Below are 15556 nucleotides of genomic sequence, written 5' to 3'. Positions count from 1 at the left end.
ACCAGCATTAACACCGATAATAATGTCAGCATGGAAATCCAACGCAGAATCACTCTTGCCAACAAGTGCTACTTTGGACTGAGTAGGCAGTTCAGGAATAAAGTCCTCTCTTGACGTATNTAATATTTTTTGCGAACAATCATAGTGCGTCATTACGTACCTGTCAATTTTTTCTTTATATTTAGATAATCATTTAAAATATTTAGGCAAGCTCCTCGGGATTTCAGTAAAATTAGTTTTTAATGGAGCACGATATGTTCGCCTTATATCGATATACATTTATATGTATGTAAGTATGCAAAGAAATTTATAATATAAATATAACTACGAAACATAAATCGGGAACAAAAAGTTCAACAAAAATCTACCAAAATGAGAAAAAATTTACCTTTTTAACAACCCAAATTTTTTCTACCAATTTTGGTAACAATTTACCAAAGTGGCAACCCTGCTTACTATCTAAAAAATCCTGCCAATCAAAATTTCAATCTTTGTAGATCATTTATTTTTATAAACTCGACGAATTTTAACAGAGGTTGATCAAAATTGTAAACATTTTCATCCGATTTTTTAGCATTGTTTTGGGTATGCAGTTTTGTTGTCCATTCAATTCAAAGTACAAGTTTGATGTAGCTTGGACCTACCGTTGATTTTTGGCAATTTTTATTTTGCGTCATTACTTCCACTCAGAGTATGTTCGATAATTTTCTTTTGGATGGAGAAAATGAGCAACACCTTCAACAAAAAAAAACAAGGAATTACCGGTAAGTCCTAGCTTCTTAAAATTTGCACCAATTAAATACACTTTTAATTGAATGGGCTACAAAACTGCATACTCAGAATGTTTCTAAAAAATTTAAACCACAAAATTCTAATGAAACTTTGTCGAACTAAGCAAATTTTTGTACAACTTTTAAAATTTTGACTTACATGGTTTTTGTTATATAACGAGCTACACATTCATAAACAAATAATATACATTAAATACTCGAGAGGGGAATAGCCAAAGAATGCTAAAATGCCTCTTCCCTATTTTCATATATTAATTCTCGCCACTGTATCTACAGCTTATCAGGCCTATCACAGATTCCGAGCGAGTTTATGTTTTGGTTTAATAATTCTAAATCAAAATAAAATAAATCAATATAAAATAGCTAGAAATCAGTGATACCATTGTCACGAATTTCGAGTTTGCGGGAGAATTTTGTGATCTCCGACGAAATTGATGATAGGCCTGTATATTTTTCATATCCATGAATTTTTTGAGGCAATTAGTATTATTTCTACAAGCTTTTATTTAACTTGCTGTGTATGTATTAGGATATTAGTTCCGGAATCCCGGGATCCCGGCCTTTTTAAGGTCCCAAAAATCTCGGGATTCTTGGCAAATAGCCCTGGAATTTGTAATTTGCACTGACGGCAATAACAGTAAATCCCTTTCTTGACCAGTATTGGCTATATTTCTTTTTTTATTTAATAATTAATATTTTTTTTATAAATGTCTAAACACACATATCAATATATTCGCGAAACCCTGGGCCAAATATAGTAAAATTGCATTTTTAGTTTTTCACTCTGACGTCAGTGATTCAAAAATGATTTAAACAATTCAGAGAATTCAGAGTGCTTAGAGAAGAAGTGTGGGCATTAAATTAAAGAGGAAGTCCGGTAGAATTTAAAAAGATTCAAGTTTTTGGCGCAGAAGGGCTGTAAAGTATTGAAAATGTCCTTTTAAAATTTTTACCTTGAAATTTCGCTATATTTGTTTTTGAAAAAATTATAAGTTAAGGACTTATGTTAACTCGATAACATCTTCGAACTTCGTCCTTCTAACTTTATCACTTTAAATAAAAAAGTAGATTTCAAACTCATTTATTTATTATTTATTTTAAGGTAGGAGAGCTTCCCAAACAATATAAATATAAGCAATTTTTTCAATTTAAGTTGTTGCAAAGTAATGAATATCTAAATCTCGGAATTCCAGGATTGCGATAACGGCATTCCGAAAATCCCGGGATCGAAAAAACCTGAAAAATTAACAGCCCTAGTATACATATATGTATGTATGTATGCTTGATAGGGGCAAATCTTGCAATTAATTTTGGACCAACTTCCCGATGACCAAGATACTTAAAGCTTCACAGTTGGCTCAGAACCCGATGACAATGCAATACGAATAATGAGTTAATCCGATAGATGGCGCAGGAGTCGATATATTTGAAAAACTCGTACTTACCGATTTGGTTCATATTTATAACTTATATTAACTAGATGAAAAGGAATAACTCCACTAAAAATTTTGCGCACGAGTCGATATATTTGGTAAGCCACTATTTATGGTCCGATTTCGTTCATATTTAGAAAGCTTGCTTTAAAAATGTTTGTTTTGCTATTATCTTATTTATAATAGTAAAATTATTCAAGTTAGAATCGTTTCAGGATAAAAAAAAAAACTTAATAATTATAAAAACTTAAAAAAAAATTCAGACAAAAAAATTCTAACAGGTTTCATTAAAATTTTATATTATACTAGCTTACCCGGCGAACTTCGTCCCGCCCAAAATTAATTTTTTTATTGAAATATTTGGTCCAACGTTTTCGCCAGCAATTCACGTTTGGTTTTGTGGTCGACAGAAGGCATATCCTCCATTACCGTCTTAAATAACCTGATGAAAGCGTTATACCGGGAGGAAGTCCTTGAGGCTCGATAGTGAATCGTTCTTGAATCTGTATAGTCTAGTTGGTGGCAATTTCCAAACTGTTTTCCATTCTGTTTAGTCAACGTAAAGCAAGGACCGCAGGGTCAAGGTGCAGGAATGGTATTTTCAGGGATTGAAGTCAGAAGTCCACGCCTTAATTTAAGCCTAAGTGGAATTTTTCTTAATTGCGGTAGGTACTCAAACTTCCCAAAATCAGTTTTTCCTGTTCAACAAATAACTATAAGTGACCATCAAGCAAAGGTGCAGGAATTTGCAGGGATAGTAGCCGAGACTTTCTTTCTTTAATCTAAGCCTAAGTGGGAGGTTCTACAACCCTTTGTTTCTTTGCTAGAGCTTCTCAAATATTGCAAAATCGTGATTCTTTGACACTGACCTTGTTTTTCTTAAAATCTGGAGCTGACGGAAACTTTATGCTTACGTCAAAAATAGCGTTAACATTAGCTGCATCAAATTTGTTTCTATTTTTGTTGGCGTGTGTAATAACTATTGTTAAATAGCCAATACCCGCATGTTTGCGGCGCCTTCAAACACCTTTCGAACTGTAAAACAATGACTCAATTCTATTTTACGCATATCTATAATACGGGTATCGAATTTCAAGCAAATAATACCATAAATAAGAATTTTTGGAATAGATCGGTCCCTTGTGCAACTATCAGAAAAAGAGTAACCAATATTTTAACCCTGACAATAAGCTACCTACGTGCCAAGCTTCAAGCAAAGCGGACCATAAATAAGACTTTTTCGAATAGATCGTTCCCTGGCCCACTTAATGGGAAAAATGGATCCTATATGCCAATTTAGGCAAAAGGCTACCTACGTACCAAATGCATTAGCGTAGCTCGACCCCTGCAGCACGTATCGGAAAAATTAAAGCTTTGTGCATTCCTTCTAAACACCTTTCCAAAAAAGCAGCAACCATTCGAATCGGTTATGAAACATATTTAGGAGAAAATTGTTCCCAATTGATTCATGTTCGCAATGAATATCACAATTACCCGAAATTTTCCAAGCTTCATAACGAATTTTCCATCTTAACATTGTCCAAAATCATCAAATCATGCGATAAAATACAAAATTTCGTGGAAAAAAATTCAAATATTTCTCGTTCTTCTGGATTTTTCCGACTTTTCCAGAATTTTCTATTTTACCATTCGAAAGCCATCCCGAACTAATTGCACAAAAAATTCCATACAAAAAAATCAATTTTAATTTTTCCAATTTCCCGACATTCCCGGAAAGTTTTCCCAAACTTTTGTATCGTAAAATTGCGAACGACTAAAAGAAAAATTTTTCCAAATCGGCCCAACAGTTCTCAATTGATGAATTACTATACATTTTTCGCACCATTTTTATATATATAGATATATGTATTTAATACATACATACATTCTAGCCACTACTAATCACATGAATAAAAATCTTAAAAACGAATGTGACTGCAATATTTCTTGTTTAAAATGTTTTAGATCCATCGCACACCACGGACTTTATCGGCCGCCGATTTAGTTGGACTTGCTCGTCTTTCCATTGCACCACAACTAATTGGTCGGAGCGATTAAGTTGGTGTAGTGTGCGCACCTCCATACATCTTCATGCACATATTTCAAGCGAGCCCTACTATTTAAATAGGCGGCCGATAAATTCTGTGGTATGAGGTGGCTCCTATAGCTGCATTATTACATCTATTCCGTGTGTTGCAATATCCACGGAAGCAGCAGTTATCAAGAAAATGATTTAAAAATATTAGACAAATTCTCTACTTATATGTTTGGCTTTCCTTTGTTTTATTTTTCCAACGTCAAAAGCTGGACTTTTTTTTGAAAAGTTGGTACAACAAAAGATACGAAACACGTTTTCTGTCAGATAGCTAACATGGCGGATAAGAAGAAGTGAAACTACATACCCGGAAAAAAAGAATCGTATATGCTAATCTACCAAATTTTAAGCAAATCGGACCATAACTACGATTTTTTCGAATAGATCGGTCCCTGGTCCACTTCCCGGGGAAAAAATATCCTATATGCTAATCTGGGCAAAAACCTACCTACGCACCAAATTTTAAGCAAATCGGACGATAAATACGATTTTTTCGAATAGATCGGTCCCTGGTCCACTTCCCGGAAAAAAAGCATCCTATGTGCTAATCTAGGCAAAAAGCTACCTAGGTACCAAATTTTAAGCAAATCGGACCATGAATACGATTTTTTCGAATAGATCAGTCCCTGGTCCACCGGAGGGTTTTCCCAAAATTTTCTTTCGTAAAAACCTTCTCCTGGCAATTACGAACAACTGAAAAAAAATTTAGCCGAATCGGCCCAACCGTTCTCAATTGATGAATTACTATACATTTTTCGCACCATTTTTATATATATAGATTATTTTTTTATTTGGTAATTTTTTTTAAATACATATTATTTTTTTATTTAATTTTTCTCAAATGAATTTATTTCATTCTATTTACCTTTTTCCTTTTTTCGCGTGCGTTTCATTTTAATTCAACTGCAGCTTTTCATCAAATGTCAGCAACACGCGTTCCTGCTTATTGGTGGGTGATAAAAACTATTCCATTGTGCAAAGCTATCGGTTCGTGTGCGTATGAGCATGAGGGAAATTCTCAAAAACTGCAACATATTGATCTAGCAGATTGAAAGACATTTCTGTTTAATTTTACTTGTAATTTGACAGTGTAGTTCTGGAGCAGTGACACCTCTACGTTCAGTGAATGAAGGTTTGTTGTATATTTGTATGTGACATTGAGTTTTATAATACATATTTATGTTTATACTTCTGAATTTGGTAAATTAAATTTTGGCTAAGACGTATACGATTTAAGTAGTTATGTTAATTCACTAAATACATACGATTTACATTTAAAACATTTTCTAGATGCAAGAAGAATAAATAGTTATTTACAAGTTTCCGTAGTCTAAGTAGCCTTAACTAACGTTTCTTCACTCAGTGAAAATCTGTGATTTGAAAATCTGGCAGTGGGACTACTTATGCCCTTCCTCCTCTTCTTTAGTTAAGATAGGTAGTGTGCCCAGGGGACCTATCTCGATAGCCAGTTCGAAAACGCCCTATCACATAAATCTTTTCAAAAACTCCCTATTTCAGTATTCGGTTCAAAAACGCACAATCTCACCTGCCGATTCAAAAACTCGCAATCTCAGCATATTTTCAGTTGAGATGGGCGAAAATCTTTGAAATCGGGCAATAACCACGCCCACCTACCATATAAAGGTAATTTACAGAAACACTAAAAATGCGATAAATCAGTAACCACTGAAGCTAATCCACTCAAAATCGATTATTGCGCCACCCACTTTTGACCACAAATGTGTTTCTCGGTAGCCGATTTATCAATTTCTACCAAACCCGGTGCACTCGATAACTTTGGTACGGAAAAGCAATTCTTTGAAAATTATTCAAATCGGACTAAAATTACACCCGCTTCCCGTATAACGGTAGATTTCAGACATACGAAAACTCCGTTATTTCTCACAACTAAGGACGCTACTTTACTCCAAGTTAGACAACAATCTCTTAACAATAAATAAGACTACTGTAGACTTTTAGGAATAGGGCGTGGCGCCGCCCACTTTATGATTACAAGGTGTATCGCGGCAACCACTTTATCGATTCCTATCAAACTTGGCTCAATTATATCATTAAGTCTAGCTCAACATTTTATCGAAAACGTTTGAAATCGGGAAAAAACACCTCTGATTACCATGTAAAGGTTATTTAGAGAAAACAGAAACGGCGATATTTGATTCCTGCACCGGGTATATAAAGTGCGATTTCGCCCGAACTTATACTTATTAACTTGTTATTAAATTTATTTTTATAATATTCATAATATATATGTAAATAAAAAGTAATACCTTGCCAAATTAAGTTCTAATTTGGTCTCTGTTGAAAAAATTCAAATAAAATAAATTAAAAAATTATTTATTTACTTATTAGTGACTTCTGCAAAATTTTTCTCTTTCTTGACACCCATGCTCAAGTGTCTCATTTAACTTGTTATTAAATTTGATTTTGAATCTATAAACAGGTGGAAACCCTCTTTAAACATCTTTTAAAAGATTAAGTTTTCTAAACCCTCTGGTTTGACACCCATATTAAAATAATTTATCAACATGTTAATTAAATTCATTTTGAATTTTTAAACAAGCGGTAACCCTCCTCAAAAGTTTTTTCGAACTAAATCTATCTTAAGGATCTCTCGTTAGAAACCAATATTCAAGTATTTCATTTGACTTGTTAATTAAATGGGTCTTGAATTTTTAAACACATGAAAGCTCTATTAAAAATTATTATTTTAAGTCAGATTCTTAATCAGCACCCGTTAAAAAACCCTATGGAGATATTTTCTTGTCCATTAACTAAGTGTAACACCCATGCATGATATATATATGCATGCATGTGTACACAAACAAGTAAATGTTAAATTGCCAATACTTCTTTTTCAATTCAAAATAATTCAATAAAAACTATATGCCATTATTAACTATCACCTACTCATTATTTGCAAAGTTACACTAAATATATCCTGCATTTCTTTACCGCTAGGTAATTAATAATATAAAAATAGATTGGTGCTCACATAATGTGTTAGTGTTTGGCCGAGATTCTCCTGCGTCGTGCGCCTTAATGTTGTCACACTAAAGGGAGGGAAGCTGCAGTTTTACGCCGACGCCGAACGGCGATTGTATTTTTCGAGGCAGAATATACGCGGAGGTTTGCCACTGCCTGGCGATGGGCGACCGCTATTAGAAATAACTTTTTTGTTTTTTTATTTTTATTTTTTTGGACTTAAATCCAGGCCCTGCGTAATGGTAGCGCGCACTGCTAACCACTACGCCACAGCGACCGCTACTTCATTAAATACATACAAAATGTGACAAATCCCAAATGCCCCATAGTTCGTTAATTATTCCGGACAACAGCCAATCCATTTGTACTTGTATTCCCCATTGATTGACATTGTGTTTTTAAGAATCCAAAGTAGCTTCTGTTTTCCATAAAAGAAGTTAATTTAAGAATTTCAAACATATTCTCAACGCTCAAGCTGTGCATAGTAGACTTCATTACAAATTTACTTCTAGAAATGCATTCAGTATGCAATTCAACTACTGCAAAATGCCACTTCTAGTGCTCTATTTGATCTGTTGCGATACGCCGCGGTTGGTGCACTTATGGGATGTAGAATATAATCGGAATTTTCTCTGCAAAGTGGGCAAGCTGGGTCAAGTGCAAGAACTGATTTGGTTCGTGAGCGAGCGAATGAATACCGCGAATAGTGCAGGCGTGCAGGAGCTCTTTATATCACTACGCGCGTGTCTCGGCGTAACGCAGACAATTTTGTCTAATCGCACGGATGTACGTTTTATACAAACGGAAAATAGGAAAAATTCGCTCAGTGTCGTTTTCGCTACTTCACCGGAAGATCCCATATTGTACGTGCACGCGCTAACTTTGCTTGGGCGTCGGATGTATTTTGGACTAGTGATTATGATGAATGCGGTGGATAGTTTCGGCGTGGTGGAGCAACTCTTGATAGGCTTGCGTAGCCGTAATTTGCAAAGTACTTTGCTATATTATTACACCACAAACCACACAAATGAAATTTTTGGCAATACTATTTATCCGGAGTTGAAGTTCGTAAATCGTTCTGACTATTATGAATACCTGCAACGAAGTTTGAGTACGATCGTGACAGGTCATATAAACTTGGAAGGTTATAAATTGTACACACCATTACGGCAGGATTTACCGCATGTCTTCAGCTACTTAAATGCAAGCGCGCAAGTCAACTGGCGCGGCTCAGCCTATAACTTGTTAAGAGAATTTACGGCCTACTGCAACGCTACGTTAGTTAACTACGCCATATCCAAGGATAGGCTGGGAGGCGACGTTATCGATATGAAGGCAGCGCTTGATTTGATACGAAGTGGCAAAATCGATTTAATCGCACACGCTTATGCATTATTCAAGTCGGATGATGAACTCAGCGCGAGCTATCCACTTATGGTGGTGCGTTGGTGTCTCATGGTGCCCATTTGGAATAGCGTTACAACAATGTTCTATCCCTTGGAACCATTTGACGAATTGACTTGGCTTGGTATCCTTTGCGTTTTCGGCGTACTAGTAGTCGTTAAGTACTTGTGGTGTTTTTTACTGGGTTCACATCAATTCGCACCAAGCATTAGACATAACATTTTATGGAGCTTCTGCCAGAGTATTGGCGTTTCTACGCCCCAGCCGCATGGCGCACCATCCGTAGTGGATTTCTTTTTTTGCACTACAATATTCTTCTACGGTTTTTTTCTCACAGCGAACTACACTTCACTACTGGGCAGTATCTTTACAGTGACTTTATTTCGCGCACAAATCAACACAATGGATGATATCATAAGGTTGAACCTTTCAGTGATGATTATCGATTATGAATTGGAATTTTTACGCTCCAGCGGGGAGGAGTTGCCTGAGAATTTTACACGTTTAATCCTACCAGTAGATCCGGCTACTTTTAGTAAGCATCAAGTGCAGCTAAATTCAAGTTTCGCTTATTTTGTAACCGAAGAAAAGTGGCACTTTTTGAAATTACAACAGAAATATCTCAAGCAAGGCCTATTCAAGTTCACCGATATTTGTTTCGGTTCCTATCATTTGACCTATCCAATGCAAGCGGATTCGTTCTTGTATCGAAATCTCGAGTACTATATTTATCGCATGCATTCTTCGGGCATGTTGAGCCATTACGAGAGCACAGACTTCGATTACGCCGTGGAGGCGGGGCTGGTGAAACGCTTCGCCGATACTTCGGAGTATACTTCGGCTGGTATGCAGCACTTGGTTGTTGTTTTTTACATGTTGCTGGTTATGTATTGGATATGCCTTCTTGTTTTTGTAGCAGAACTAGTAGTTTATCGAATATCTAAAAATCACAATTCGTAATAATTTCATCGCAATTGGGGAATTTTAAGCAAGTGCGTTTTCAAGTTTAACGAAATATTCATCCACCGATTATGTGAAGTGTTGAAATGTATTCACGTATGTATTTGATTTAATGAATAAATGTGAAGATATTTGTTAAATGATTAGTTCATGTTTGTGAAGATTATGAGCGCAACAGCACCTGTTTGCCTGAGTGTTTTTTAGAATAATCGGTTAAGATTCATATCATCGGAGGGAAATATGTGGTTTGGGTGCACACATATAATAAAATTTCACTAGGAATAATTTTTAGAACATTTTAACTCATTGGCTCCCTACGAAAGGATCGTTTCGATTCGTTATACGTTTTCCGTATAAACATTTCGTCTGAGAATACCCTCAGGAAAATTTTCTAGAACATTTTAAATGTCTAGCGACTTCTCAAATGCCATTTTATTAAAACTTTCAAAACACGACTCGTCCGTCCCAGACATTGAAAATGTTGCACAGTGTAATAAAACACGGAATAGATTAGTTTCATGAAAAGAAATCAATTTAAAATGGTGAACTTCTTCACAGACGGATCAACACTTGGCGGCAGAGTTGGTGTCGGTTTCTTCTGTTGCGAATGCTCGATCAAAACTATGTTCAGGCTTCCGGACTTCTGCAGTATCTTTCAGGTGGAAATAGGTGCCAGCAAGGGAGTGGTGGACTCAGAGCTGAAGAGTGTGACTTCAGTTCAGAAGGTTAGCATATATATACTCGAACAGTTAGGCGTCCACCAGGGCACTGAACTCTATGATGGTGGGCCCTAAATAGGTAAGGGTGTATCTGACATCTCCATCAATCGCATCGGAGTACTGCTTAATAGGACTGCCTGACAGATGACCTGGCAAGGAAAGGCACCCTTGGAACGTTAACACCAGTTAAGGAGCAACTAGGGACGACTCTCTCCTCCTGCGGTAAACTCTTTAACGGTTGGGCCTCGTATAAGCTCAGCGAGCGCTGGGATAATACTAGGACATGCCCCTTTTCTAGATATTTCTGGCCTCGGGTGGACCAGGGGATGGAGGGTTCTGATAGGCCATTGTGCTATTGGTATTCCCGCTGTAAGCCTATGAATTTCAGCTGATATCATTTTTATCAGTTGTCTAGAGGAAGATGAGGTGGAATCATCTCAACACTTTCTATTAGAATGTCCAGCCTTCACTAGGCTAAGAAGGAAACACTTTGGCTCGCACTTCTTAACTAACCCTGAGCCGCGTTGGAAATGTCGTAATCGGCTGGTGGTGATTCGCCAACTAAGTTAATGGCCTCCCTTCAGTTGTTAGTGATATTTCAATAGACATTCTCATAATTGTTCAAGTGTGTAGTCTAGCCTAACCTAACCTTACTGCCCGTCATGTACTCTCTGTGGCGCTCAGTAGCGTCAGCGAAGCAACTGTATATTGAAGGGGTGGATACACACATTTTTACGTAAACTGCGTTCTAAGAAACTTTGGGGGTATTTAAGACTGACTCTGAATAACTGGCACCTTCTCTGATCGGTTCTTGATGACATTGGTCGGTCCGTCTGAGGTTTGCTTCACTTTTGTTGAGCTGTGCAGTGTGACATAAATGGCCCAGATTACAAAATGTTCGTCTAGCAATAATACCAGAATTGATGTTTGATTGAAATTGAAAATTATTGTTGGGGCAGGACTGCCAACTATCCTTAGCTAAGAGGTGCCATATTGAGGAACAGAAAGTGCCAAATAAGGTATTTTTAATCGAAATAAGATTATTTATATTCTTCCCATTTAGAAATAAAATAAGAACCACGTTTCTAAACTAATAGTGCAATACCAAAATAACAAAAATCAGTTGCATAAACTTTAACAACTAGAATATCTTAGTTGATGGATTTCACAAAATGTTATTGAAATATTATGATATTTCGTGTGGTACAGTGATTGTTGTATGTAATTTGGATATCGCCCAAGAGTTTATAAATATGCTTACTGACGAATTTAGTAGGAAGTGGTTAAGCTTGGAGCAAATGCTACTGAGCATCAGTCGAACAGAAATTTGTGGCTCAGCATTAATTTCAGAGGATGAGACCATCGAAAATGAAGATGAAATCGATTATCTTTCCATTGGAAAATAAGTTCAGATGGAGCTTAAAGATGAGGGTTAAAGAAACTTCTTCCGCTAATCCTGACCTAGATGCATATACATCTTTAGTAGATGAATCTTCCGATATTCAACATTCAGAGAACATAAAGCAAGACTCAGTTCCTTTCAGCAATAATTAATGGACAACTTCACCGGTGGATATCGTATCCCCATAGAGTCAAGAAAATGGACGATGAAGATGTTCTACCCGTTCCGGGACATGACTGTGATAAATGCTTGGGAAATATCAGAAGGATGTTATGAAGCTAGCTGATTTCAGAACTGAGCTTGTTGACACCTTATGCCGGTGAAACAGTTGATAGAAATCCTCCGAGTATGCAGCTACATTGGTTCTCTTTAATCTAAAGCTTTCTTGTGCATAGTTCATATAACCTCAGAGAAGATCTCAAAAGTTTGACCGTTAACCCTGCTTTGATAATCTACGTCTGCCAGACATATGCTTTTTAAGGGTTTCGCTCTCTTTCTTCGCGAAATGAATATTGAAATCGGTGGTATTACCATTTTAAATGAAGAAATTTGAAATAAATGTTCATAAAATTATTATTAGCATAAAATAAAGACAATCAAACCACGATACGTCTCACAGATGATGAAGAGGTAACCTTCCAGCAACTTTAAGTAGGGTTATCTTTCTAAGGTTAAGGAATTTGCCCACCCAGCATTATTTTTTTTTTTGCAAACTTTGACATCTGTCTGTTTGTCTGTTTTTACTTCCCTTCCAGTGGCCTGCAACCTGAGAGTCCTACCTACATAGAAGTTCTGCTGTGTTGGGATCCCCATTTCGCTTCAGTTGTTCTCATACCTTTCATGGTCTGAAATCCACCATAAGTTATCTTTGTTACTGGTTCCTAGTTTATCCAGTACAGTTGGGCAACTGTCTATTAGCCTGGACAATGCTTTGCATGAGACGAAGGCTGGTATTGTCACTCGCGAAGCGAATGAAAATAACGGCGAATTTCGCTGTCTCGAATTGTGAGACGCGAATTTCCAGCGAATTCGCCGCAAAATGGCGAACGGTTGTCGAAAATGAATTTCTTGCATTGCCACTAGCGAAAAGCGACATTCGCTTCGCCAGAGCTGTCTAAATTTGTCGACTGTTTATTTGGTTCGCGTTTGAAATGGAAAGGACGTGAGTAAATTTTAATTTAATTTATTTAATTTTATTTAACAAAACAAAATTTCTAGAACAAAACGGACAACAACGCAGCAGTTCTAAAAGCTGGTTGCAATTATGGAAAACAATCCAGACGTCGCTAGAGGAATGGGAAGCTTCGGTTTCACGAAGAAAAGCAGGGCAGAGCTGTGGGAAAAGTTTGCAACTGAACTTAACGCCATCCAATGCGTAACGGACGCGAGTGGAATAAGGTAAGAACTGAACTAGTTTGTGTTGCCGTAGTTAATTATGAGTACTATTTAGGTTTGGTTGGATTACAAGCTGAAGCTAAAAAAAATAATTGCGACAAACCGACGAGAAACTGTGGCCACAGGAGGAGGACCTCATACACAACAAAGCTTAACATCACTAGAGCGAACCGTTGATGAGCTTCTCCACCTTCAGGAAGCAGTCAACCCAGCAGGCTCTTCATTTGCAACGAACGTGGAAGAAAATGCGGTGAGTGGCAACAGAATTGATTTAGAGGAGCCACTGGGCGAACAAACTCCGGATGCGGATTTGGTACCGCGATCATCAACTCCACGGCCAAGGATGACAGTTGAGGATCAAGAAAGCATTCGGATCAAAGCGTTGGAAAAGCAGGCTGAAGTGCAAGACACACTTTGCGAGAGGATTTCAAATATTGAGAAGAAGCTTGCAGAAATCGCGAGGTATACGAGAAAGACATACGATTTAAAAAAGGAAGAATTAAATTTATTGAAATTAAAGGAAGAAAGGAAGAGGGAAGAAATTTTAGAGAAGAAAAGACAGCATAAGGAAAAGATGGAAATGAAACTAAAGGAGTTAGAACTAAAAACATTAAAATACAGCCAAAAGTAGACTGTAATATTGTTACAAACTACTTTTGGTTGTATTTTCAGGTTTAGTTCCTACTCTTTAGATTCATATCCATCTTTTCTTTATGTTGATTGAATTTGTGATTTTTTTATTTTTATTTATAAAAAATGTGATGAACTAGATTTAAGTTTAATATTTTTTTAACGGCTGAATTTTATTTGTGATTTTTTATTTCAATATATAAAAGCATGTGATGAATTAATTTTAAGCTTAATATTTGGTGAAGGTACTGAATTCAACTTGTGATTTTTATTAAGTTTAAGAGCATAGAAACAATTAGGTTTAATTTAACATGTATATAATAAAGAATTCTGAAGTATAAAATGAAATAAAAAGAACAAAAGTAAGGTAAATGATTTTGAGTTTATTCAATAAACCGAACTGCAATTAATTTTACAACAAAGCATCAGCTATTTGCCTTCTGCGGCGCTCTCCTGATGTATTATTGGCATCTTCACTGATTGGCTCTGATGATACAACGGTGTCAATAAAAATTTCAGCTTCCTCTGGATCACTGATTCTAAATTTCTTACAAATATTGTGGAAAGCGCAACAAATATTTATAATGGATGTTGCTTTAGCAGGATCGTAGCGCATTTTTCGATCACTCAGGAGACATCGAAAGCGACATTTCAAAACTCCGATCGTACGTTCAACGACGTTTCTAGCTTTCGCGTGCTTCTTATTAAAAATTGACTCCCTAGTTCCAGAGTCTGCATGGCGGAAGGGTGTTAGTAAATAAGGACTAAGTGGGTATCCGGAATCACCTATAAATAAGTAGTTTTTGTTTTAAAATAGTATTTACATTAATTTTGTGCCGATGTAACAAATTTAAAGTACCTAAATAAATAGAGTTATGATCGCCACTTTGATGCATATTCTCCAAATAAGTCTTTAATGAACTATTGTTCCACACGAACGAATCATGTGTAGAACCAGCATATCTAGCATCCACAAACCGGATATTCATGTCATGATCGCAAGCCTTTAATATACAATTTGTTTATCAGTGTTGCTGTATTCATTTCTTAAAAACTTACAATCATAGCATTTATACTAAAAAAGCCTTTTCTATTTAGATAGAGGTGTCTATTTGCGGTGGGGGCATAAATCGCAATATGTGTTCCGTCAACACAGCCAATTACGTTGGGTATTCCTGATCTGGAGAAAAATTTGCTCCTTGCCTGTTGCTTCTCTTCTTCTGTCATTTCTGTGATTATCGAAGCACTGCAAATTTCTCTTTCTAAAATGGGCAATGCCTCCTTTAAAATGAGCGAAACTGTAGGTTGCGCAAGACCCAATTGAAATTCATTTCCTGCAGCTTGCTGATAACTGCCATGCGCAAAAAATCTCAGTGCGCAACACAATTTTAGCATTGGCTTTACAGACGAGGACAGGCGGCAATTAAATTTGTCCTTGATTTTGTCCAGCACATACATAAAAGCGTCCTTGATTAGCCGAAAATTCGCTGTAAATCTATAAATACATATTCATATATGCATAAATTTTTCATGTTTCATTGAATAACCTATCTGCACTGGATACTTACACTGTGGACGGCAGCTCCATAGGATTAGAGTAATCTCTAATAAAACGCCGCTGACGAAGAAGGTTAGCTCGCGGTTCAACATTATAACTATCCTCAAAATATAAATCTACGTTATAAAACATTTTTCTTTTCAAATTTTAGTTTGTAATAACAAAT

At 36.4% G+C, this 15556-nt stretch overlaps 2 protein-coding genes across 2 annotated transcripts; one reads left to right on the top strand and one right to left on the bottom strand.

The window, feature by feature from the left end:
• The first annotated feature begins 7868 nt into the window (after nt 1-7868).
• LOC108366573 (uncharacterized) lies at nt 7869-9686 on the top strand. Its single transcript, XM_017621011.1, has one exon. It carries the CDS (start codon nt 7869-7871, stop codon nt 9684-9686), a length of 1818 nt encoding a protein of 605 aa, XP_017476500.1.
• A 4481-nt stretch (nt 9687-14167) lies between these two features.
• Nucleotides 14168-15227, bottom strand: LOC108366574 (putative nuclease HARBI1). Its single transcript, XM_017621012.1, has 3 exons — nt 14892-15227; nt 14692-14836; nt 14168-14618 (listed from the first exon to the last, which is right to left on the bottom strand). Exons 1-3 carry the CDS (start codon nt 15225-15227, stop codon nt 14245-14247), a joined length of 855 nt encoding a protein of 284 aa, XP_017476501.1. The 3' UTR covers nt 14168-14244.
• Between the last annotated feature and the right edge of the window lie 329 nt (nt 15228-15556).

Source organism: Rhagoletis zephyria, unplaced genomic scaffold, assembly GCF_001687245.7.
Source record: "Rhagoletis zephyria isolate East Lansing unplaced genomic scaffold, Rhagoletis_zephyria_1.1 Rzeph_scaffold_02319, whole genome shotgun sequence".
Lineage (NCBI taxonomy): Eukaryota > Metazoa > Arthropoda > Insecta > Diptera > Tephritidae > Rhagoletis > Rhagoletis zephyria.
The sequence above is the reverse complement of the archived record's forward strand: the minus strand, read 5'-3'. Positions and strand labels throughout refer to the sequence as shown.

What these genes read in the sequence shown, in the direction of transcription:
- LOC108366574 (XM_017621012.1), bottom strand. Translation starts at nt 15,227, where the DNA reads ATGCTAAAATTGTGTTGCGCACTGAGATTTTTTGCGCATGGCAGTTAT. An exon ending in TTAGTATAAATGCTATGATT is followed by an intron (nt 14,837 to 14,891) that starts GTAAGTTTTTAA and finishes TGTATATTAAAG; the next exon opens with GCTTGCGATCATGACATGAA. An exon ending in TCATAACTCTATTTATTTAG is followed by an intron (nt 14,619 to 14,691) that starts GTACTTTAAATT and finishes ACTTATTTATAG; the next exon opens with GTGATTCCGGATACCCACTT.
- LOC108366573 (XM_017621011.1), top strand. Translation starts at nt 7,869, where the DNA reads ATGCCACTTCTAGTGCTCTATTTGATCTGTTGCGATACGCCGCGGTTG.